At 46.4% G+C, this 24,978-nt stretch overlaps 1 protein-coding gene across 4 annotated transcripts in view; it reads right to left on the minus strand.

Moving 5' to 3' along the window:
* Positions 1-24,978, minus strand: part of CTBP2 (C-terminal binding protein 2) — a 132,804-nt gene that overhangs the window by 19,307 nt on the left and 88,519 nt on the right. The window contains exons 1-2 of one of the 4 annotated variants that reach the window (XM_071446408.1): positions 19,386-20,537; positions 18,854-19,352 (exon numbers count right to left, since the gene is read on the minus strand). The exons of 2 other annotated variants lie outside the window; for them this stretch is intronic. In XM_071446408.1, coding sequence (XP_071302509.1) covers positions 18,854-19,352; positions 19,386-20,537 — 1,651 coding nt within the window. Of the gene's footprint in view, positions 1-18,853; positions 20,538-24,978 lie in introns of those variants that run through there. One more of the 4 variants, XM_071446407.1, reaches the window with a different exon arrangement.

Below are 24,978 nucleotides of genomic sequence, written 5' to 3' on the forward strand. Positions count from 1 at the left end.
GGCAGGACTTCCCAAGCATGAAGAAGACAGAGCTCTAAGTGTGATACCCTAGAAAAAAAATATTGAAGAGAAAATCACTCCTGCTTCAACCCATGTTCCCTAGCTAATATATTTGATTATTTTCAATATTGCTGTAAAGCTGTCTCCCGAGATCCATCAGGAAAATGATGAAGGATCCCACACTGTGCTTGCAGCCACCTTCCCAGAGCAGCATTTTCTGCTGGACAGTTTAACAGGAATGGGGTGACACGGGGTCCAGCAGCATCTCCTGGCCTGACATCTCCTCTCTGAGCCACCTGCAAGGCTGCTCACTCAGATGGGGAAAAAAAAACATCCCAAACCCCCCGAGAAACCTCAATCTCTTTATCCAACTTCTCAGAAAAAAAGATTTTAGAGATGCCACACAATACAGCCCTTTTTAGCTATCTGTGCCCTCGAGCCATGCATTAATGCAGCTGAGACTAAGCTGGATTGAGGGAATTTTAAATTGGTCTGCTGGATGATGTAGAAGGCTATCAAAAATTAAAAAAAAAAAACAAACCACAAACCAAAAACCCACTCAAAAATTAAAAAAAGTAAACAACACAAAACTGAATTGTAGGCTGGAGATTTCATGAGGTCAGGGTGAGCACACAAAACCTCTCTCTGGAAAGCTCATTAGTAATAACGTCTTATCTCTTGCAACAGAGAAATTACCTTAATTAATAACAATACACTGATTATTTACAAACTCAGGCATCTTAGAATATCATCATTTAATCAGTTTTTTAGACTGAGCACAAAGAAGTGCTATTCAGAGCAGGGAACTCTGTATATGAAACTCACCCTTCTGACTTTGCAGAGCCCCCCTCATCAATAACTCCTGTGCTGGGGGCACCCTCAAGGTGCCAAGGGCCTTGTGGCTATTTCAGGAAGAAATGAGAGTGTTACCAAGGGTATGGAGATTTTGCACAAAATGAGGCTAAATGTAGAAATTTTGTAGAATTTCATTGAATCATGGAGTCATTTAAGTTGGAAAAGACCCTGAAAATCATCGAGTCCAACATTTCCCAGCACTGCCAAGGCCACCACTGATCCATGTCCCCAAGTGCCACATCCACATGGCTCTTAAACCCCCCCAGGGCTGGGGACTCCACCACTGCCCTTTGGTACACAGATGTCATGTTCCTATGAGTAAAATTCAAGCCAGAAAAAAAAGTCTTTTGTAATTCAGGGCTATTAAATCTTTCTTGAAACGTTCAAATCAAATTAAACCAAACTTTGTTTTGTAAGTTGCTTTTAAATTCAGTTCTTTCAAATATCTGCTGAACCTTTTGAAAATTAAATTAATTTTATTTTTAATGCAATGTGCAGTTGTGGAGATCTGAGGAAAAGCATGTGATCCCAGAAGCACGTGGGGTTTTTCCTAACTACAGAAGTTGCTCTAATAAAGGATATTATCTCCCCCTGGAAAGCTTCAGTTTTCCAAGCTGAATAAAGATAACAAAAAGTTCAATGATTAACTTTCCCATTCACTACTTTCCCTCTTTATCAGCCTTTTCCTGGCCACTAGCATTCCTGCCTGGCTGCAAAACATGGGCTGCAGCTCTGGACAAGAGCCTGTGGACCCAAAAGGGCTGGAACCGGCCAAAACTCTCCCAAAAATTCTCAAATGGCATCTGGGATGTGATTTCTCTTGGTACAGTAAGGAGTAAGGACCCAGGAGGAAGCTGAGGTGCTTCTGCCACCCCACCTCACCTTCTCAGTGTTCCCAAAGTTTGGGAGGCTGAAGCAAACCCCTCCAGATCTGCCAGCCAGGCTGTCCTGGGATCTGCATGCACTGGCAATGGCTGAGAACATACCAAACATTTTTCCTTCTCCCTGACCCTAAAACGTTCTGTGGATTAGTGATAATCCCCAGCCACACATTTCACATCTTAAATTAAAATGGGGGAACTTGGGCAATGCTGACTGAAAACCGTCACCAACGTTGTGACACCAAAGTGCCCCTTCACCCTGTGACCTTCCCTGTGGCAGCACAAGTGATGCTCACCCCACCAAGGGCTTTCCTCTGCACCCAGGGTGGGCTGGAGTCAAAGCAAGGTTAAACTCTCACCATTTTGTAAATCCAGCCCCTGAAGCTGCTCCATCTCCTCCTCTCCCAGCCCAGCCACGGGGCTCTCAGCCCGGTCAGCTGCACATCACTGCCTTCTGGTTTATGGAAAACCATGCTCAATGTCCAAATATTGCACAGATCCTTGAGTAATAGAGCTTATAACCTCCCTAATTTATCATCAGTGTTTAAAATAGCATCACTAATAAGTCATTGTAGTTGAAACATTTGTCTTAAACCAGAGCTATTTAAACGATGATAATCTAGAAAAATCTTTGCTAATCTGCTCCATCTTTGAGCAAAAGAAACACACACTCCCTGGCTTTCATACTAAAACAAAAATGAGCATTGGCAGAGCGAGCAAAATCATCTACAAACACAAATCAACCTTTTCTCCTTGTGAGCCAGAGTAGCCCAAGGGATAACGGCACGATCACGCTCCTGATGGATTTATACAGCACATTTCATCTTCATTAATCCAGATAACTCACTGGCACATTCTTATTTTTCAATTCCAAAGAATGATGAGCTACTCCTGTGCTACAGCAGCTCAACACCCACCTCTCCCCAAGCACTTGGGGCTGACCACCACCCTCCTGGAGCTCCAGGGGTGTCTCCTGCCCTCCCACTCCCTTGGGAAGTTTGTCCCAGCTCCAGCCTGTGGCCCAGGAGCCCTGAAAGCCCTCATGCTCCTCTAGGCACAGAAAGGAGCTTTAAGGACCTCCTGAAGCAGCCCTGCCCTTGCCCCCATGGCTTTTCTCATGGGGGTAACCTCAGCAACGTACCAAGAGTCAAAGGAGACAGATCAGGATGCTCCACAAAGAATTCCTGCACAGATCAGTATTTTCTCTCTGTTTTTCATGAGCTGGTGTTTTGGCCGACAACATTCATATTTAAGGGGTCTGATTTTCTTGTGCATGCCAAGGATTGCTACAGTGCAGCTCCCACAGCTGCTGGGAGGCATTTCCTGCAGGCATCCTCAGCGCACTGAGACACAAATAAAATCCAAACTGTAGAGAAACTGACTGCTCTTGAAACCACGTTAACTCTAATGGGCTGAAAATGTCTTCATTTTTATGTCTCTTCACTATCACAGTGCTGATGCAGGTAAGCACAGGATATAGGTTTATCTAATAATGTATACCCAAGACAGTGAAAAATATTTCACATTTGCCTACAGTTATAAAACTGTAAATCACACTGAACAATATCACTGCAGTAAGCTCTTTTCCTCCAACCATTTTCTATATTTTATTGATTCAATAAAACCCATCACCTATCAACCCAAGAGCTGTAGTTATTCACCGTATGGTGAGTCTCAATTAATTTATTTGGTCTTAAAACTGTGCCACGAACACACCACAGTGAGGTATGGCAAAATGAACTGATCGGGTTTAATTTCTTTGTTGGGAATAAGATTGGGGAAGGTAGGGAAAGGGGTCTTGCACTGAAATTTCAAAAAGTTGACAAAATTTCCTGCCTTTCAGCAGAAGGCAGTTGGCAAAGAAGGATTCTGATGCATCCCACCCCTGTCTAGAAGTTTATACACTTGATTAGATCATACAGATTACAAAACAAACCAAATCAAACTGAGTGTGTTGAGAAAACTCCCATGATCTTGAAAAAGAGGCTCCTGCAGCAACAACAATCCTGCATTGTGCCTCTGTGTGAGGGGGACCCAAAGCCCCCCCAGGGCTGCCACTGACACACAACCACCCTTGCTGGCTGTAATCAGCAGGTTCAGGAGACGTGGCAAAGAGGGGAAGTAAGACATGGTGCTCATCAAGACACCCAGCTAAATGAGCATTTTACAGTTTCACACAGTTTGCACCGTTCATTCCCCAAATACCCAAGAGATAATTGTACAGCACTCAGTGTAATCTACTCCTCTAATTAATACCTTTGGTAATACAAAGAAAAACCCAGTATTGTGAAAAAAAACCCAGAGCACGTGGCCAGCTGACTTTCCCAAGCATACTTAGGAATACAGTGCTGGCCTTTTAATTACCATCAAACCTCTTTCTATTTGGTAGCATTACTTTTAGCAAGGGTTTTCCCACATCTCTCCCTGATTCTCAGCCCAACATGAGTCACCTTCCTTGACCTGCTGTCCTCTCTGCAAGCAGGTAACATTTGTCTGCCCGAAGCCCTCATCCTTTGGAAGGAAAAAGGAAGGGGATTCTTGTGCAGAAACTTACTAGAAGTTGCTCTCAATGTAAAATCAGGATTCTAGAATGGTTTAGGTTGGATTAAAGTCCACCTTCCACTGTCCCAGGGGGGCTCCAAGCCCCAGCCTGGCCTTGGGCACTGCCAGGGATCCAGGGGCAGCCTCAGCTGCTCTGGGCACCTGTGCCAGGGCCTGCCCACCCTCACAAGGAACAATTCCTTCCCAACACCTAATCAAAACTGACTTCACTTCACTTTAAAAACCAACAGAGAGATCCCCCATAAAAAGAGACTTAGATTTGACACAGGGTGTGGAAATGATTCCCTGAGTTTACCAAAATAAGCTATTTTGCTGCTCCTCAGAAGCAGCAGACTTTGAGAGAGGTCCAGCTCCATCTCAGAGCCTTGCTCAAGGTCTTGCCAACTGACATTGAAGGGTTTCATGACTTCTTTTTTGCTTTGTATGTAATGTAAGGGCCACAATCCTTGAAGAACTCCTCTTCCAGCTCTCACAGAATGAACAGGATGGATCAGCACCAAGTGCAGCCATGCTGTCCTCTCTGGGGCCCTGCAGGAGGTGTGGGTGAGGATGCAGCACAGACACCCAGGCAGCAACAACATCTCACCCTCCTCTGCCTGGGTTCAAGCAAGCAACTTGTGGCTCTTCTGCTGTTTCTGCCCCTGTCAGGCACAAAAACAAAATCCCAGTTGCTGCTTCCTTGAGATTCACATGAGGAGTGCCTGGACTCAATGGGTTCAGTGTGGGGATCATTCAAACCAGCTGCAGCCACTAAAAGAATCCACTCTTCATTCCTGTGACCAGGCTTGCTAGAAAGTAGGGAGCAAATGTTCCACCCTAAATACTTTTGGTCTGAGCACAAGAGAAACTATTGGCAACAACAACATTGAGAGAAAGAATGTCTCAGCATCAGGTTCAGATGCCTTGCAAATGTATTTTGTATCCTCTACCCCAAACTGTATTTCTTTCTGCCTGTAACAGACTACAAGCATTAATCGGCTCTGGCGGATTGCTGAGTGTCTTTATTTTGGCTAGTAGAGAGCTCCCTTCCATAAGGGACCTATCTGGGATGGAGAGCCCAACCCCAGCTGAGCACCAGGCCACCGTGGCCTCCACTGTGAAGCCAAGTTGTGCAGGAGCCACAGAATCACAAAATGGCTTGGACTGGAAGGGACTTGATTGCTCATCCAGCTCCAACACCCTGAGGGACACCTTCCTCTTGCTCCAAGCCCTGTCCAGCCTGGCTTTGAACACTTACAAGGAGGGAGCAGCCACAGCTTCCTCACCATCCTCACAGTAATGAATTTCTCCCCAGTATTTAACCTAAACCCAGCATCTTTCAGTTCAGCAGTTCCCTCTGAGTTACCAACCAGGCCAGATCTGAGCATTTTCGCTGGGCTCACTGGAAAGAGCAGCCCTGACATAGTGCATATGTTCTGAATTTGATGCACTTCAGAAACAAAATGAGAAAAGAAGTTATTGTGCTGCACTGTGAAATACCAAAAGCACTGAACTGTGCTGCATTAACGTGGCATTGTCTCCAGGACCCTTGTCCAACTCCAGGCTGACAGGAGGAGCTGGCACACAGACACTGAGAAGTGCCCAAATCCTCTCCTCACACCCCCAGGTAGTTTTGCACAGCACAAGAACACACAGGGATGTGTGCACATGAATCCTCTCCATCCAGTTATCAGCACAGCCTGAACTGGAGACAATGCTCATTAACAAAAGATACAAGGGAGGATAACAACTAGAAGATAAAGATTTGCATTTATTAATGTCACAATATAAAGGAAATGATAAACCCCTGCAAGCCAATTTTCTAATTTGGTCCTAATCCCACTGGGCGTGGCTGTGTCAGCCCTGGCTGCCTCTCTGTCTGTCCCACTCTCCTTTCCATCAGCCAGGACAAGCCTTTCCCCAAATCACAACAGCTGGCTGGAGCAACCCTCCACATCCTCCTTCTCACTACAACTTTCCCTTAGAGCATGATGACTTTTAAATCCTTTTAGGCTCAAAGCCCAGTAAGCAGTAAAGCCCAGCACAAAGTGATATTTATTTCTTGTAACTATGTTTTTATATATGAATCCAATAGAAAAAGAACCCCAGCAGAATTTGTCATAGTCAGAGGTGGATTTGAAGCTCTTATGAAGTGAACGTGCTGCCCATGAGGCACTTGATGCCTGGTTCTTACAGAGTTAAGAGGAGGAGCCTGCCCTGAGCCACAACTTCTGACCTCCTCCAGCTGTAATAAGGAGTGACTTCAAATCTTTTGGGGAGCTGGAAACTTTGGTATGGACAAAGAACTCAAATGAACAGCGACAATGGCTGCAGAGTGATTTCCTTAATTAGAAAATTGGCTGTGGTCCTAAGGAGGAGGAAAACAATGCTACAGACTGCCAAGGCAAAGAGCAAGTAAAAACTGTAGCACATGTAGCTCTGGAGGAAACACAAACGGGCTCTATCAGCCCCCCAGATCCTCCAAAACCATTTGTATTTATTAGGCTGAAAATCAAGCACAGTCCTGCTTGAATCAGACCAACACAGGCTTGTGATTATCACTTGGTCTTAATTAATTCATTTTGACATGGCTCAAAACACTCTCCAGGCGATTTAAGACACTGTAAAAAATAAAGAACTGACAGTTTTTGACCTCAAGATGTCAAATACAGAACTGCTGTCTAGTTGTGACAAGCTGTCACTCTATCCCCTGGACATCCCCACTGTGGCTCTGCATTTCACAGGGTGGGCTGCAACCACCCAGCATGGTCCATGAGAGGACTGGCACGTTCTGAGAGCATCAGGCAGCCCATCCTCAACAGCATCTGAGAATCCCTGTCAGCACAGCAGCAGTGCTGGGTGGTCTCCTCAGCCTCTGCCCTGCTTGGTGATGGAAAAAAATAACCAGGAAGGCTGTGTAGCTTTTTTAAACAGCAGACAAAGCACAACAAACTCTCTAAGAATAGACGTTTCAGAGCGTGTGTCTCTCAAATCAGGGACAGAAAGACTGCACAGAAAAGGGAAGAAAACCACAGGTAGAGAAACTGCAGCTTTTCCCTGTGCTGGTCACATGTGATCTGTCAATCTGACCTGTGCACCTGACACCTGTGATCAGAAAGAAGCTGATACCTGTGGTGCTGAGACGACTGAATGTCCCTCAATGGAAATTCCAATGCCTGGTGCCAAAGCAGCTCCCGGGGAAGAGGCAGCATCTGGGGAGACTGGGAAGGCAAAGGGAGAAGAAAAGACTCCTTGGCTGCAGCAGGAAACCACCATGCTGATGCCTCTCCTCAGCACAGGACTCTGGCCAAGGAGAAACAGGGGTCATGGACTGTTTCCAGGGGTGCACTCGAGATGCTCTCACTGCAATTGATGTGAAGCTGTGGCCTCCAGGGCCGTGCACGCTCCTTGGAGTGATGGGAGCCCCCCCTGCTCAAGTGAGCATGGGGGGTTTGGGTTTTCCTGCTCCAAAGCAGCCACAGAATGAAACAAAACATGAGTGTCAGATGTGAGGAAGGCTGAGGAGCTGCAGAGAGGTGACCACAGAGCAATGGATGCAGTAAGGATGAGTTTTCTGAGTATGGCTCCAAAAAGAAGCCTCAGCACAGCCTCGCTGCGCACTTCCAGGCAGGAAATGAAAAAGAGTCATCCCAAACTTGACAGGAGACTATGGGTATCACTCCAGGAGAACTCCATAATTGCCTTACACTGACACCCAGGAGCTCCATGTGGCTTAATGCAAAGCATCAAAGCACAGGTCACACAGTGTTAACAAGAAAATGAATCTTAAAGCGAAATCTTGGAATCGAGAGGTTTTTAGAAAAGAATTTTTACTTGCTCGTTTGCCAAATTCTGATTAAAACTCTTTGCTCAGACCCCAAGGGCTCATGACCCACTTACCAAGCATGGCACTGCTGTATTTGGATGGACTTGAATCAGAGTATTTCTAACTCCACAAAGGGTAGGAGCTGGAGGCAAACAAACAAAGCATGTAACTGTGCCAGCTTGAGAAGGGAAGTGTACCAAAAACTTGGATCACAAACATTTTGTGACTGTTACCAGCACCATTCTTCCCAAGCATGGAATACTTTCCTAGAAACTGGCTACCTCTAGGGCACCCTCTGTCCTGCTGCAGTATTTTGGTTGGATTACTGTTGCTGATTCCAGTATTCTCCTCTTTGTTCTCCTCCCTACCTTCTTCCTTCCCCTCCCACTTCTCCAGATGTGTTTGTGCTGGAGGAAAGCTGCTCCCCTTGACTCAGTGGGGCAGTTTCCAGCCCTGCCTACTCTCAGCACTGTGTGCAGCCTGGGTTTTCCAGCATCCCTCAGTATGTGCTTCTTCAAAGAGCAGTGGGGCTCCAAGTGCCTTATGAACAGATTAAACAAATAGGTAAGAGACATATTAAGCCAGTGTACCTAAGAACTTCCCACAGTGGAAGTAAAGGAAATTGGAGATTCCCCAGGAAATGGTCCAGAGTAAGGCCAGGTTCTCCCAGGCAGCATCACATAGAGGAATCCTGTCCTCTTGGCACCTGGCATAGGGGATCAGTGATCAAACCAAAACCACCAAAAGCTGGGTGGGAATTGCATTGCTAACTCTGGTCCTTTTGAGTCCAGCTCAGAGCAAAGCTCAGTTTCAGAGCTAAGCACAAGTTACAAGATGTATTTACCACCAACTTTCCAAACTTCCTCCCAGAAGGACAAAGCAGGGTCTGCCCTGGATTTCCCTTACAAACCCCCACAGCTGCAAATCCTTTACAAGGTGATTTTTACTCAGCAAAGCGCCTGTTTTTCACCCTGAGCACTGTCTCCCCTCTGACAAATATTTCTGTTTACAGTCTGGAACTTTGTCATATTGAGCTGTGACCAATTTCATTATCTCCACACACTCCTGTTGTGTCAATATTACATGATTGCCATTTCTCTTTCTCCTCCTGAACTGCTACCATGATTAACACTGCTGTTTGTGTTCACAAGTGACCTCCTTTGCTTTACCGTGGCCCACAGTGTCACAAATCCTAAAATTATCCCCAAATACTGACAGACAGGCCAGTTCTGACATCTGCTAGCTCCAAGGATCTTCAAACCTCTCTGTCAAACATCCAGCTTTGCCCTTCCCACAGAACCCCATCCCTCCCTCTCCAGGGAAGCACCACTGGTCCCTTTCTGCTTTAATCACTTCTAACTCTGAAGCACTTTTGTGTTTCAGAGGCCCTGGTACTCCTTCCATCCACCTTCCAGCTCTCTGCACACTTTCAGAGTTCCACATCAATGCTCCAGACTTTGTGTAGATCAGTCAAGTTTGAAGTCTCACTTTTTGCTACCACTCAGCTGTGCCTGGTGAAGCACTTATGGCAACCATTTAGAATGGCTGAAAAGCCACAATAATTTATCAATTAATTTTGCACCCTCTCTACAGCAAAGCACAGTGGGTCCATATCTATGAATAATTTTCATTTCCCGAGTTTGTTTTTTTTTTTTTCTTGAGAGCATTGCACTGAGCTAGTTGGGTTAGATGATGAATAGGAGCAAAAGCCAGCCTGACACCAGAGTTTTAGGCTGAACAAACCAAAACTGGGGTAAGCTTCCTAATCAGAATGAGAACAGGGATATGATGGTTTTACATAAAAAATGTCAGAAATTAAGAAAAAACAAACATTCAACATACAAAATGTAGCCTCTTATAAATGGCAAATGGCCAAAGCAGAACAACAGTGGTTAACACACAGCCAGTACTGCACCTCAAAGGCCACACAAAAATAACCCAAAACTGAATAGCCAGCAGCAAACTAAATAGCCAGCATCAGTGATGACTGGTACCACATCCAAAAGCAATTTGAGCTTTAATAATTCAACACAATTTAATTTGCTGGTGGTAGGAAAGGTGGAATTTGCTTTTTTCCGAAGGATGACGTGGATGGATATCCTATCTCTGTAAGGTACACCCCAATTTGTGGTAAGTGCTGGGCATGAGGCCAAACACAGAGAACACACACACAGAACACACAGAACACACACACAAAGCCTTGGTGTTCTCTGGATCATGTCCACAAACCACAGAAACCAAGATCAAACACGAAATTCTCCAACAAATTTAACATTTGAAACCATGCAACATCACCTATATTTATTTTACCCAGAAGACCTGACTAGGATTTTGTTTCAGAAATCCTCAAACTTGCAAGAGTTTGGTGGAATTCCTTTTCATGCCTTGCTTCAGCCTGTTAGTATCAGTCCCAGTGCTAATGACTCAACTTGTGAATGTACAGAGGGAAAACAGAGCTTCATGAAATATTGATACACACTTGGAAATTTGACAATTATCTCCAGAGCTCCTTGGTAAAACCTGAAAGCAAATAAATAGCAAACATTTCCTGCACTCATTAAAACACTGAAAAACAGAGGAAGAAACCTACTCATTATCCATTTGACAAATTTACCCTATTATTTTTAATAATGCACAGGCTTCCAATGCATGAAACCTACAGCTTCTCCTGCTTAAGAAACCATTGGGTTTGTAGATCTAATTTTAAGAAATGCAATAAAAGTCAGTGATGTAGAGCTGGCTCCTTTTGCAGGAGAGAGTAAAAATCCTTCTCCTACTGAAATGAATGACAAAATCACAATTTTTCAAGTGAACTTGACTCACTGCCCTGCTTTGGAAACTGCTCCTCCGGAAAGAGATTGTACAAAAATTACAAATAATCACTTAGTTGGCATTTTTCATGCAAGCTTCAGGAACACAAAACTGGAGTGGAAAAGAACTGATGAGCCAGAGCGTGGGGCTGCTGGTCCATGGGATGTACCTCTGTATCTGGCCTATCTCACAGCAGGGAGATGATGCCCTGGCTCTCCCTCTGGCCAGAGCATGGTATGGGAGATGCCACACTGCTCCAAGGGAGCCTGGGCTTGTAGGGTGAGCAGCAAATACAGAAAACACCTTCCCTGCTGAATAAAGATGAGCTCCAAGGGGAAAACTTCCACTGCAGAACATGACAGGTTGTTTGGCACTGCCATGATGTTATTAGTTATTGGTAATCCTGGGTTTGGGACCTTTTAGCCCTGACTGCAGATGAAACAAGATCACATTCTCTGCAGACAAGAACGAAATGGAAATTTAAGACTCTTAAGCCGAATGTTTCAGCTGGTAAGATAACAGCTCCCACTTTTATGCAGGTCTACTCAACATGAGGAAGAATTCAAAGATGCTCAAATAAGAGAGATTACAGGAGCTGCTGGCCAGGTGGGATAACTAAAGTGACATTTAAGCATTCTTGATTATTTCAGTGTCCCAGCAGGATGGTCTAGATACTGAGAAGCTCTCTGCTGTCCACACTGAATCCTCTCTTTTATCCTTCACAATATTAATCAAGATTCCTTGCATTGACAAAACAAAATATATGCACCTGCATGAACTACTGTACTTTTTCAATATTCATTTAAACCTTTCTAACAAAACACTCAGAAGATGGCAGAGAACAAAACAAATGTGTGTGACATGTCCATTCCTGGGTATTTTCCCTCTGCAGGTAACAGTGAGAGAATTCAATAAGAGACTGTGCCATCCTAAGAAAAGGCTGATAATCTATAGGGTCAGTAAGGGAATGTGTAGGAGGCAGCTCAGGGATTTGCAGTGTTTAGCACAAGTGTCAGGAAACGTGTTAAGGTTAAGAAGACCAGCAGGGGAGTCAGGTGGGTATTGCCAGGTTCCTGCATCCCGCCCCCTACTCCTCCTGATGCTCCCTGGATGGAGGGAACCCACCTGGAGACACCACCTTCACATCTGGGAAATACATGCCAAATGTTTCCATGACACCTCAGTTCTGATCCTCTTTTTCTGACTTTTTAGATGGAAAGTATATCCTAAATTATTTCTCTTCACTTTTGCTGTCTAAACAAAGTCCTGTCTGCCTGTCTGCTCGCCAAGCTAGGAAATAATAAATTGCTTGATAACCAAAACAAGACACTTCTGGCAAATAATGAAGACTGCAGAAGCACTGATCCAAATGGATAATGACTGAGACACTGATTATATTTTTGAGATTTTTTTTCTCCCCATTTTAATATCTATACATATCTCCATACATAAATAAAACATGAGAATGCCATCTTGGCTGCTCACACCAGTATTTACCAAGCATCTCCACCAGCAGATAAGCCCTGCTGGTTTCCTTCTTATTGTGACAAGCTGCTCACGTCTCAGGTTGCAGAGGCTAAACCACCCTTTTCCCAGGGACAGTGATGCTTTTGGGAACTGCAGGAACAGCCCTGTGGTGTCACTTCTCCAGGCCTCTCCTTGCCTGACACCGCTTTCATTTACAAGATGAGGCAAGAGCCTGTGATCTCCCTTGGCCACACAAGATTTTTTTGGATGAGATTCTGGGAGGGAATGCTGCAGGTGGGAAAGGACCAAAATCCTTCACTCCCAACCCCACTGCTGGAGTGGCTGCTCCATTGTGGAGCACAGCTCACGCACCTGGGGGCCATGCTGCAGACAATTAAAAAAAGAAAGAATTTATGCCTGGGAAATGAGTTTAGGTAGGGCTTCCAAACTGCCAAAGAACTGGAGCCAGCAGGCTGGGGGATGAGAGGCAGCAGCCCCAGAGCTGAGGGGGTTCCCTGCTGAGGGCCAGGGCAGGGGCTGTGCCACACGACCCACGTTAAGCCGATTGCTGGCCGGACACCCCCTGCACCGGGGGAGGAAGGAGAGCTGGGCACTAATCTGCTCCATCTGCTCTGGGGCAGCTAATTGGATTGAGGGTGCAGAAGGCAAGACCCTGGCCACAGCACTGGGCACTCAGAGCCTCCTGTTTCCCTGAACAAAGCTGCTCCAGCACTGCTGCCCAGCACCTCTGCCCAAACCCTTCCTCAGGGCTGCCCTGAGTGGGGCATGGCTGCTCCAACACCTCTGCCCAACACCTCTGCCCAAACCCTTCCTCAGGGCATGGCTGCTCCAACACCTCTGCCCAACCCCTCTGCCCAAACCCTTCCTCAGGACTGCCCTGAGTGGGGCATGGCTGCTCCAACACCTCTGCCCAAACCCTTCCTCAGGGCATGGCTGCTCCAACACCTCTGCCCAAACCCTTCCTCAGGGCACGGCTGCTCCATCACGTCCCTACCAGAGGAGCAGAACCAGATATTGGAAACACAACCCATGTGAATCCCACTCTCAGAAGCAACTCTTCATCTTAAACAAAATCCTACCAACAGCAGACAAAAGAGATTAAAAATTAGGGGTTTTTTTACCAAAAGGCAGCAGAATGCTGTAAATATCAGGTTTTATTTAGGTGTAAAAGTCAAAAGCTCGCCTGCCAGTTGCCATCTATAAACATTACTAATACCAGTCCTACGTCTGCAACATTTATTTTACATCAGGGGCTTAATGATGTTGGTCTTCTGCTTTTCAAGGATTCAGCTCAGCACCTACTTTGCTTTTAAAAATAACAGGCAATTCAGTTGTGCAGCATTTTCATTAAACCGGGCTGCAGTGTGATGATATGAGAATGACAAGGAGAAGAAATATAAAAAATGTTTAATACAATAATAATAAGAAACCTTTAAATTTTTTTTTCCCCTCTGTGAACACGAAGTTTGTAGCTATGGAAACTACTTATGAGAAGGCTAAAAAAATGTCAGCAAATATAGTCAGAGAATGATCTGGATATATGAAAGTCCTAACAATGCTGGAGAACCAGAGACACGGGGTGAAAGAAAAGTGTAAATTGAAGATGACAACACTTGTGCATCTGACAACACGTTCTCCTTCGACAGGCCAAATTCATTTTTATTGCCATGGCACTAAAGTCAATGAATTGCAACTGGAATGAGTTTGACACTTTATATTGCTTTTGATAAAACCATTATAAAAAGCATATTTCAGCCTTTAAAGAAGTATTTTAAAAGCATATTCCCTGCCACCAATGAAGTGTATGTGCAGATTGGCCAAGACAGTCACTATTATATCAAGATAGTCAGCAGCACATCTCCTGCACATTCTGTTCCTTAGCCATTCACCCTGCCCAAGGTTTTAAGATCCACACACTCATGTGCTCAGCAGAGGTTGGTGAGGGTCCTTCTGAGCCTTTCAGAGGCTTTCAGAAATTCACTGTGAGTTTTCCAGCTACTTCCTTTATCATTTTGCATATTAGTGTCTTGATGCTGTGACCATGGGGAGAGCAGACATGAGAAAGACCCACCTGCTTATTTCAACCTGTATTTTTGTATGGGAGCCATGATCCCAGTTAAAAACACTACTCCATGTTTTTGTTAGTGAGGGCAGTGCAGGGTTTACCTGGACTAACACACTGGCTGGGAATGGCTCCAAGGACATGCTATGGTCTGTCAGGTCAATGTGCAAATGAAATCAGATTTATTCAGTGCACGGAGCTTCCCTTGGTGCTGTTTCAGTCCAGATTGTTAATTGAGAGACCTTACATGGATTCCATGCTGAGGTTTGTACAGAAAACACAAGGAAGAAAACCTGAAGTCGATTTCTGAGCTGTCCACTGTACTGGGCGAAGAATAAATCAACATCAGCAAATGCTCAGGAAATTTATATTGTGCAGGAAATATCCTGCTAAACTCTGCCCATAGAAAATGGTGGCAATTTAGCTTAAATTAATTAGGTTAAAAGAATTCATAGCTTACAAAAGTGGGCAAATGTCAGTCTTTTAATAATTTTTGATGCGCTGTTTTAACCATCCTTAAACAACCATCAAGGCTCTTGCTCCTCCCTATGCCCTTCCCTCTTTGGGGGTTGCCCATGTGCAGAGTTTCAGCCTACAACGATGTGTGGTTAACACAGTTTTTATCTGTCACAGGGGGGAAATACCAATAAAAGGCATCACAACGAGGTGTTAAAGAGTACAAGCAGAAGTGAGCTAATCACAGTGAAAGGCATTTCTAGCTGGGCTCTAAGCTGATAAAAGAGAGGATGAGTCCCCTTCACACTGGAGAGAACAACTTGTCCAAGGAGGGCAGCTGTCCTCAGCCTGGCTTTCCCTGCTCAGGAGAAGGTCAGGCTTTCAACCAAATCTTACAGCCAAGTAATTCTGCTCTTGCTCCCTGATGATACCCACCTGACTTTACAGGGCAGCCCTGCTCCTCATCTTCCCTTTTCTGATAATTCACTTTCACATCTTCATGTGCAAATGAGAGCTTGATAAACCACTCAAGACGCATATTTGCAATGAATCACCATGTCTCATTTAAACTCCCTAAGTCCAGCATCAGAAACAGAAATCTGGACTGGCCACTGTTTTGGAAGAAATTCAGGCTAGCTACAAAAATACAAGACTTCTCATCTGCCAACTGCTTTACTACTAAAAAAATTGGGTTTAAAAAAAAAGTAATCTAAGAAAAAATCCTAGCAAACATCATCAACTGAAGTTGCAAAATTTGGAGGCGGAGCTGCAGCAATGTGATCAGTGACCGTGAGATATTGTTTGCCCTCACCAGCTTTGCTGACCTGGACTATTTATTTCCCTGCCCTCCCTCCCAGCTCAGCACGGGGCTGGCCACAAACCCTCTCTGGCTCAGCTCTCCTACTGACATGTGTCTGTCACCCAGACCTTGCAGGGCTCTCTTGCTGCTCACCACTGAGCTGCCTTGGTGTGCTCACTACTGCTGATCCTCCGATGGCCAGGCTGCAGGAGCACTCCCCTCAGCTATTCCTGACAAGGTCTCAGTGACATGGAGAGCAGCAGCTTTGCCAGAGGAGCTCCTGGCATGGGAAGCTGGCTCATCTCTGGCGACGTCACTGTACCACCATAGCAGAGGGTTCAAGGTGCTCATTCACCACCTCCTCTTCATACAACCCTCCAACTCCCAGGGAGGGCAATTTATCTAACTTATTACTAATTATTTTAGGAAAAGCAAGCAGTTCCAGCCCTAAATCTCATTGCTCCTTTTCCCTTCTCTCACCACTCCAAACCAAGAGGTGGCACGTGCCTGTATCCTTGCCCAGGACCCTGCCTCTAATACCAGGCAGGAGAAGACACCTCCCTCCGGCAAGCCCTCTGTCCAAACTCCAAAGTGAACAGTGCAGAATGCACTCAGAGTGTCAAACTCAACATAAAATGACAAATGGGGTATTTAGGAACAACTCATTGTAGAAAGACTGCAATGCATAGTTCAACAAGACTTTAAAAAAGCTCAAAATGCTCTTTTTTAAGGTCTTATCCATAGAACAAGGTTCAAAACATGACTGGGCTGTAATGTGCACTTTATAACCCTCTGCTGGCTGGGCAGACATTAACTTACACTGACAGAAAATATTTGCAGCCATTTGGAGACCGAGTTTAATACTGAATTTCCTTTCACCTTCTAACTCGAATATCCACAGCCAAAGCTACAGCCAAGAGAAGGCTCATCACTCCTGAAAACACATCCTGGCTGGCAAATACAATTTTCCTGGATTTAGTCAAGTTTCTGCCATCCACTCAAAGCTTTACAACATCTTAACATATCTCTAACCTCAGCTTATTCCCTCGTGGGTAAGTGTGAACACTCCTGCTCAACACAGCTCAAACAACTACAAACCACCACACACTTCCCCATTTTTAATCTTTCCATGTGCCATGTGCCTTACCTTGGCTTCTACTTTTAAAATATAGTTTAACAGGAAGAAAACCTCTCTCAGACTATATGGAAAGGAAAAAGGGGAAATAAATAAAAACGAAGACAATTTTACAGGTCCTACTTCAGCTAAACCTTTCAGGGCCTTCAATGAGAAGATAATCTTTCTGTGATTATGGCCAAACCCTCTCGTTGCTTGGCAACACATAATTAAGGAATATGTTTTCAGATCCGCTTTGCAAGCTGGCCATTATCAGATGAAATTACTGGAGCAACAAATGTCATCCTCATGCAAATGAGATGGTCGTGGGCAAAAGAAGAAAAAAAAAAGAAAAAAAAAAGAGGGTTGAGTAGCAAGAAAAAGCTCAACAGCACAGAAATGCTGCTGGCTTCCTCTTGCTGTGTACCAGTAATTCTGGTGAAGAGAAGGGATAATTTCAAGATTTTTAGAGAACGGGGTTTGCAGTTTATAAATGAGAGCCAGGGAAGGAGGGATCTGTTTCCCATGGTGGAGGAGATTGCTCCCAATCCCTGTGCTCTGAAGGTCCTTCAAGCCCAGAGCTGTCGCTGCGTCGGCATCGACCGCTCAATCAGACACAGCGCAAATAAATGAACATATTTGTGTTCCCCACATTATGCCAGTTCGTCTTCTTAGCTGCATTTATTTAAAAATACTGCCTGGATGTACTACTTTAGCATCTGATCCATGTCAACACAGAACATGTTGCCTAATATTGAAGCATTTTTTAGAAATCAATACATTACACCAACTACATAAAGGACTCATGAGCGTGAAAGGACCGGCATTTACTTCCTAGCTGTGTAATTATGGTATGGCAGGGAAAGGGGTGTGCCAAGTGTCTGCATTTTGACAACTTTATCATTTCCACTCACAAAATCATTCTTTATTTAGATTCCTGTGGAATGGCATCACCAGTTTGGCACTGTCTCGATGCCTATAAATGGTCTCCCTCTTATTAAGGCTTTGTGTGTGTGTGCTGGTACGGCAAATTGTTCGGGAATTGTTTGCATGGGAGTTCAGCTGCGCTGCCCAGGGAGGAAACTCCCTGCTCACAGAGTCATTACCAGCAAAAAAACATTACAAGGGGTGTCATTCCACATTTTTTTCCAACAGGTCAAGGCACAAATGAATGGATTTGATGAATTCCCTTGTATTTCTCCAGGTGATTTTGGGGGTTAGTTTCTGTCAGGCTCTGAGTGCCACATCTCCAAAGTGGAGGAGCAGATCCTGCTAGGATTGTTCAGCTTTTCATCTGAGCAGCCAAGAGCCTGAGTGTTTCTAGAAAAGGAAGGGAAGTCTAGGAGCCACCACTCATTTTTATTGTTCCAGTGCTTAATGACAGGCTTTTAGTTTTAAGCACAGCCCTATTACTTTAACAGCTCCATCGCTTCACTTACAGGCATCTCGAGAAGGAAATCAAGGGGTTTATTTTGTATGCTTGATAAAACAGCAAATTAATAATAAGAAGCAAAGCCTTAGGTAATGACCAAAGGTAAGTCGATTCTCGAATAACACCATTAACTATCTGATGAATTTAGTCAAAACAATGCTAACCATTTCCTCACAGGGACACATTTGTGCCTGATAACAGCGGTAAAAAGTCAATCTGCAGCAAACCCTGTAGTCCTAATTGCTCAGCCAGCACAGTGTCTAATCTCCTGTTCTCGACAAACAACAGGAACGGCAAGATTAACCCTGGAAGCATTATTTGAGATACCGCTCATGTTTAACTGAAGTTGGCTAAACAAATAAAATATTTGGAATTTAACCCACTGTGCAAGAATCAGCATCTTTAGCTCTGCACGGCCAGCACAGCCCTGCAAAGAAATCCCCTTCACCTCGTTTTCTATGTAGGACAGTGTCTAATATTTAGGCATGAACCCCCATGATATTTGACTGTGGGTTTTTTGAGGGGTAAAACAAGCAACAACAAGGCGGTTCTAAACTACTCTATGGACAAAGCCCCTTCAGTAATTACTTGGTTCAGGCGACGCCATGGTGGAGACGATGACGGGGGGCCCCGTGCGCCTGCTGAGCTTCGGGTACGGGGAGAGCTGGGCAGGGAAGGTGGGTCCAGTGGGTGCCAGGCTGCTGTCCCCTGCTGTCCCCGGCCGGCGGAGGAGCTGGGGGCTGCTGTGGGGGCTGGGTGCCGGTGACGCCACCGCTGTCCGCTCCCTCTTCATCAGCTCCATGGGCACGGTGTAGGTGGTGGGATACGCCGTCTTGGGGCTGGCGTGCGGGTTGGCCGCCGTCATGGGCACGCCGACCGGAGCGGAGTAGGCAGAGGCAGGACGTGGGTGCGTGCTGCAAGGCAGGGGGGTGTTGTATCCTGAACCGGGGAGGAAGTGCGGCCCCTGAGGAGCCCCCGCTGGGGCTGGGTAGGTGGTGGTCTCCAGCAAGTGCTGGGTTGGAGCGCTGGATGGCCGGCGGTGTATCTCTACACCTCTTGGGGACAGCGGCTGCAGCGGTGGCGGGTGCTGCGAGGTGCCAGGGCCATCCACGGTGGGCACCCCGTATTCTGCCGGGAGCTCGCTGCGGTGGCTGAAGCTGTTGGAGCGGGTCCTGGGGCGCAGTGCCCCGCTCCTGCGCTCCTGTCTCTGCAGCTGCATCTCTGCCTTGTAGTTGTGGGCGATGCGGGACAGCACACGGGCCTGCCCCAGGTTGGGTGCCACCGACTTGATGTCGTTCTCCTCCATCATGGCCAGCAGGTTTGGGGAGTCGAAGCCCTGCTGCAGCAGGGCAGCAAAGGTGCTCTCCGAGACACCCTCCGCACGCAGCAGTGCCACAAACTCGGGGTCAAAGCTCCTCTTGCCCTCTGGCCCAGGAAAGGCGGGGGGCACTGGCGGGTGGGAAGGCGTCGCCACCGCCGCCTCGTAGCTGTCGTAGGGACCCTTGGCGGCGGTGCTCTCCCTGCCTGGCCCGTAGCTGCTGCCGGTGCTGGTGGTGGGATCCACCACCAGGCAGGTGGGGACGGCTTGTCTGGCCGCCACTGCCGCCTCAGGAGCCCTCTCTGCCCCGTCGCTGTAGCCCGGCCTGCTGGGGAATGCGGGTGGCTCTGCCGCGTACCGCGGGCCGGGGGGCTCCGTGCCGTACCACGCTGGGGACACATCTCTGCCACGCAGCCGCTGCCCATCCAGGGCCAGCTTGGGGTCTCTGTAGAGGCGGGTGGCATCGGGTGGGGCAGGTGGGCGCACGGCGCTCTGGTCCCAGGACAGCCGGCTGCCAGGCGCCCCATAGCTCGCCAGCGGCCTGCCCGCCACGTGCTCACGGTAGCAGCGGGGGTCCTTGGGTGACCTCGCCGACAGCGACGGGTCGCTGTAGTAATCCTGGGGCGGCAGAGAGCCCCGGCCCGCCATGGGCGCCGGCCGGTCGCAGTAGGTGAAGTCGGGGACGGAGCCCTTCCTCAGGGGCCCCGGCGCGAAGGTGGCATCCTGGTATGGGTACGCCTCTTGCTTCAGCTCCGCGCCGCCCTGCAAGATGATATCATTTGCCCGCGGTGGCTCGTACCAGCCGCCCTCACCGCCATAGGTCAGGGAGCTCCTCCGGCCCGGCGGCCTCTGGTACTCGAAGGCGTTCTCACTCTCCCAGTTCCCCTCATACCAGCCGGCAGCATCCCAGCTCTGCGAGCGGCCGATGTTGGGGTGCTTGCTGGGGATGGGCATCACCACGAGGCCGCTTGCTCCCGCAGGCACGGAGAAGAGGAGGTGCCTTCCTTCTCAGCGCTTCTCCGGCACGCATCCAAACCGGGCCGTGCTGCGCCAGAGCCCTCCCGGGCCTTCAGAAACCAGCGGCCGGTGGTTTTGCCTTTCCGAGTGTCACCTGAATTATTAATCCTGGTAACCTTAGCAGGCAGAGCATGCGGCGGCCGGCGGAGGGGCTGCCCCTGGCCGTGCGCCGCAGCCACAGCGCGGGAGAGCGGCCGCACTCAGCCCAGATGCTTTATCCTGTGCCGCTGGGGACGGCGAGAGCACATGGACAACTGGCCGAGCACTGTGTGGGGATTAGGAGCTAAATAAAACCACTAAAGCCCTCGCTCCATGTGACATCATTTTAGCCCGATGAAATCTCACGCACTGACCCAGCCAGCAACCTCAATGCAATTTTTCCCCCAGGGAATGATGATTTTTTTCTTTTTTTGCTTGTTTGTTTTTAACTTGGTTTTTTTTTTAGCATGTGTTTCCTCTGTTTTGGTTGTCTCCCCCCTCACGTGCTGGGGGAGGCTGTCCCAGCACCCAGCGGGGATGGGCAGCGGGATCACGGAACGTGCGCGGATCCGCTCGGCCCCACACGGGCGCATGTAAAAATAAAAAAGAAAGCTTCAGTGTCAGCTCAATCTTAATCCAACCTGATGAAATGCTAATCCACTGCACACAGCTAAGGACAAATTAAATGGGAGCCAGCACACAGGCCTAAAAAAGGCCAGTGCAAGATACTTGGGAATACGAGTACGGTCAGAAATTAGTTAGGTATCTGTTTAGCACTTTATGAATATTATAATTTGCGTTGGAAATTACTTTTTTTTTGGTAGTTTCAAATTAGCCATGCTAACTAGGCTCCAGAAAGATTTTTTATAATATTACCATAATACGCAAATCCTTTCATCATCCCAGGGCAGAAAATTGTGGAGGTGTAATCTGGAATGTATAATTTTAAGACCCTAGCACAGGTCATGGAGAAGGAGGGGAGGATGAAAGGATCTAAAGCCTGGTCTAACAAAGCAAAAAAGAATAGTAGAATTTTGCCCATTATCTCCAGCTTTGGAAAAAGTACATGTTTGTGAAATAGGAAAACACTCAGAAACATCACACAAAACTCAATTTGTAGTGAACGGTATTTCAACATTCATGTGGATTAAGCTTTTTTTACACTTGGAGTAGGCAAAGGGATTTAGATGGAATCACAGCACAGAAAATTGTTATTTGGGAATGTAATAAAAATTTCCATATAGAGTCATTGTTTTCAGAGGAGATATTAAAATGGCTCCCCAAAACACATACCCAGATTATGACAGGCTGCTCATGCTCAAATATTCCTTTTCAAAGAAGGAATAGCTCAACTGCTGCTTATTTTGCTGACCACTGCTACAGAGGCAACATTTTATTTTTTGAATTAGAAAACTCAGATGGAAACAATTTTGCTTTTCTCTGCTACAACAACAGATTTCTTCCCCTCCAATACATCCCCTTCCAGGACAGACCCACTGAAAGGAGGAACAGTCACCTTCCCTGGCCTGTTTGCAAGACAGCTTGAGCATTTTTCCCAGCTAATCCACAATAAATGTTTCGTGCACAAGCCATCACATGATGGACTATTGTGCTATTATGATAACTAAATCACTAATACAGTCTAATGCTTAAACTTGCCTATCATACTAATACCTCTGGGCTATATTTCTGACCCAAATACTGACAGGATCTTTGAGTAATCCCTAAATTTCTTTATTGCAGTAAATATTACAAATCCTCTTCAAACATTCTCTCCTCCAATTCCATCTTCAAGAATCACGATCTTGAAAATTATGCTGGATATTACACAGACATGTAAAACATGGGGCCTAAAATATTATTTATGCAATTCTCAGAGAATATCTGATTGGCATTATACTGAATTAACTAACAAACTTCAGACACACTGGAAAATTTCTTCTTTTGTGAGAATCAAGATGGGAAGACACATTTGTGGCTTACAAATAAAGCAGAGAGTATTTAACCAACAAAAACATTTTATTACAACAACACTTTGCTAAAGAATAAAATGTATTCCCAACTGGATACAGTGAGATTGGTGCCATTTGTTTCGAAGCAGCAGAAGAAATCTCCCAAAAATGTATATGACAAAATAATGAAATCCTGGTCTATAGATCAAGGGCATCTCGCACCATTGTCTTCAAAGAAATTACTAACAAACAATCACCATGTTAAGCCTTGGTTGACAATGGAAAAAACCATGCCATAGAGAAATGAAATTTTGAAAATGCTGATTTTCAGCAACTGCAAGGGAAGCCAGGAGGGAGCTTGAAGCATTCACTACCTCTGAAAAAACCAAGGGCTTTAACAATAGAAACCTCACCCAAACCAACACATCTGTGACTGGTGGCCATGCCCTGCCCAGGGCACGCATGGGTGACAGCAGCACATGGAAAGCCACCTCCAAACCCCCTCCATCCCATGTACAGGAGCACACCTGGGCTCTGGAAATCCCCCTGGCATCAGCCTGCCCTCACAATCTTGGGCAGGAGATGCGCTCTTCTTCCAGCTCTTCACAGGGGCCAGGAAACCCAAACTGGGCCTTGCCACTGGAACACTCATGCATATGGATGGTTCACCCCGTAAGTGCTGACCTCAATGGAACAAACAGATCACTCCTGTGCTCCAAGCCAAGCAGAGGACCAGGGGCTGCAGGATTTGCACATTTCCCTGCAGCCAAGGGCCAGATGTCCTCTTTGGAGGGCTCTGCTGGCCCCGGTTTTTGTTGACCAAGAGTTGCATTCAGTGGGGAAGATGTGGCCATGAGCGATGGAGCTGGGCTGCCTCCTGTGCCACCAGGGCAGCAAAGGAAATGTCACACCCCCCATGAACCAAGGAATGAATAAGAAATTATCAGAATTAAATATTTATGGATGGGCAGGAAGGGTCTTCTCTTTTCCTGTTTTTTGCAGTCTTAAAAACAGCCCCCTTGCAAATTCAAGCAGCATGGGCAGCAGGGCAAGTGAGGTGATTGTCCCCCTCCACTCCACTGGTGAGACCCCACCTGCAGAGCTGTGTCCAGCTCTGGGGACTGAAACATAAGAAGCACATGGAGCTGCTGGAGTGAGCCCAGAGGAGGCTACAAAGATGATTCGAGGGCTGAAGCAGCATCTCTGCTATGGTGAAATGCTGAGAGAATTGGGCTTGTTCACCCTGGAGAAGCTTTGGGATGATCTTATCACAGCCTTTCAGTACCTGAAGAGGTCCTCCAAGAGAGCTGGAGAGGGACTTTTTAGAAGGGCATGGACTGATAGGACATGGGGGAATGGCTTCCCACTGCCAGAGAACAGGGTTAGATGGATACTGGGAAGGAATTTTTCCCTGTAAGAGTGGTGAGACCCTGGCACAGGTCTCCCAGAGAGGCTGTGGCTGGCCATGGGTCCCTGGAAGTGTCCAAGGCAGGTTGGATGGGGCTTGGAGCAGCCTGGGACAGTGGAAGGCGTCCCTGACCATGGCAGGAGGTGGAACTAAATGAGCTTTTAGGTCTCTCCCAACCCAAACAATTGTGTGAGTCTGTGAAATTCTATGAAATTATTCTGCTCCTATTTCTGCATCCAGACCCAAGCAGGATGGCCAGGAGAAGATCCAGAGGCCCTGGGGCCCAACCTGATGTAACTGATCCCATTGTGTTTCTCCGGAGTGCAGGAAGCACCAGCACCCACATCCTCAGCATGAGGGGGAGACAAGGACTGTGGAACAGGCAGAAAATTTATTCTCCCTTTATCTTTTAATTCTAGAAGTATTTTGGGAAAGGAAAAAATATCACACACAGAAGGAAAAAAAAAAAGCTGATCAAGAGATTAAATGCTCTGGTATTTCAGACCACGTGAAAAATGCAGTGTTTTGAATAATACCCCGATTTTCAGTTTAGCATTGATCTCATACATGGTCACAAATATTCAGTTACAATACAATTTGGCCACAATATTTGGTTACAATACAATGACCACAGAAGTCTGCCCTGAAAAAAAGGTGATGACAGAGCAGAAGAAAGGTGGGCCCATTGTTAAGACACTGCATTCAAAACCAACAGCAAGAAATCTGTGCCTGGAACCCTCTTGCAGTGGATGTGAAACAAGCACTGTTACAAAGTGGTGTTCTCTTCCCATGGGGAAAGTGTTTTACACCTAAAACCCAGGGTAGGAAATCAGCATGCTAAATCTGCAACACAACTGTGTAAACAACATTTTTTGGAACTCGTAGCACTGACTCAGGAGAGGTTGGCTGCAAAATTTCATTCATATTGATATAAAACATTTCATTACCTATTCTGAAAGCAAGTTGCTGGAAAAATTATTCTGTGCAGCAAAATAAAACAGATTGGGATTAGTTTTGCTTCTTACTATTGTAAAATATA

Source organism: Agelaius tricolor, unplaced genomic scaffold (assembly GCF_023055355.1).
Source record: "Agelaius tricolor isolate 1412-34295 unplaced genomic scaffold, bAgeTri1.0.p SCAF_22, whole genome shotgun sequence".
Taxonomy (NCBI): Eukaryota; Metazoa; Chordata; class Aves; order Passeriformes; family Icteridae; genus Agelaius; species Agelaius tricolor.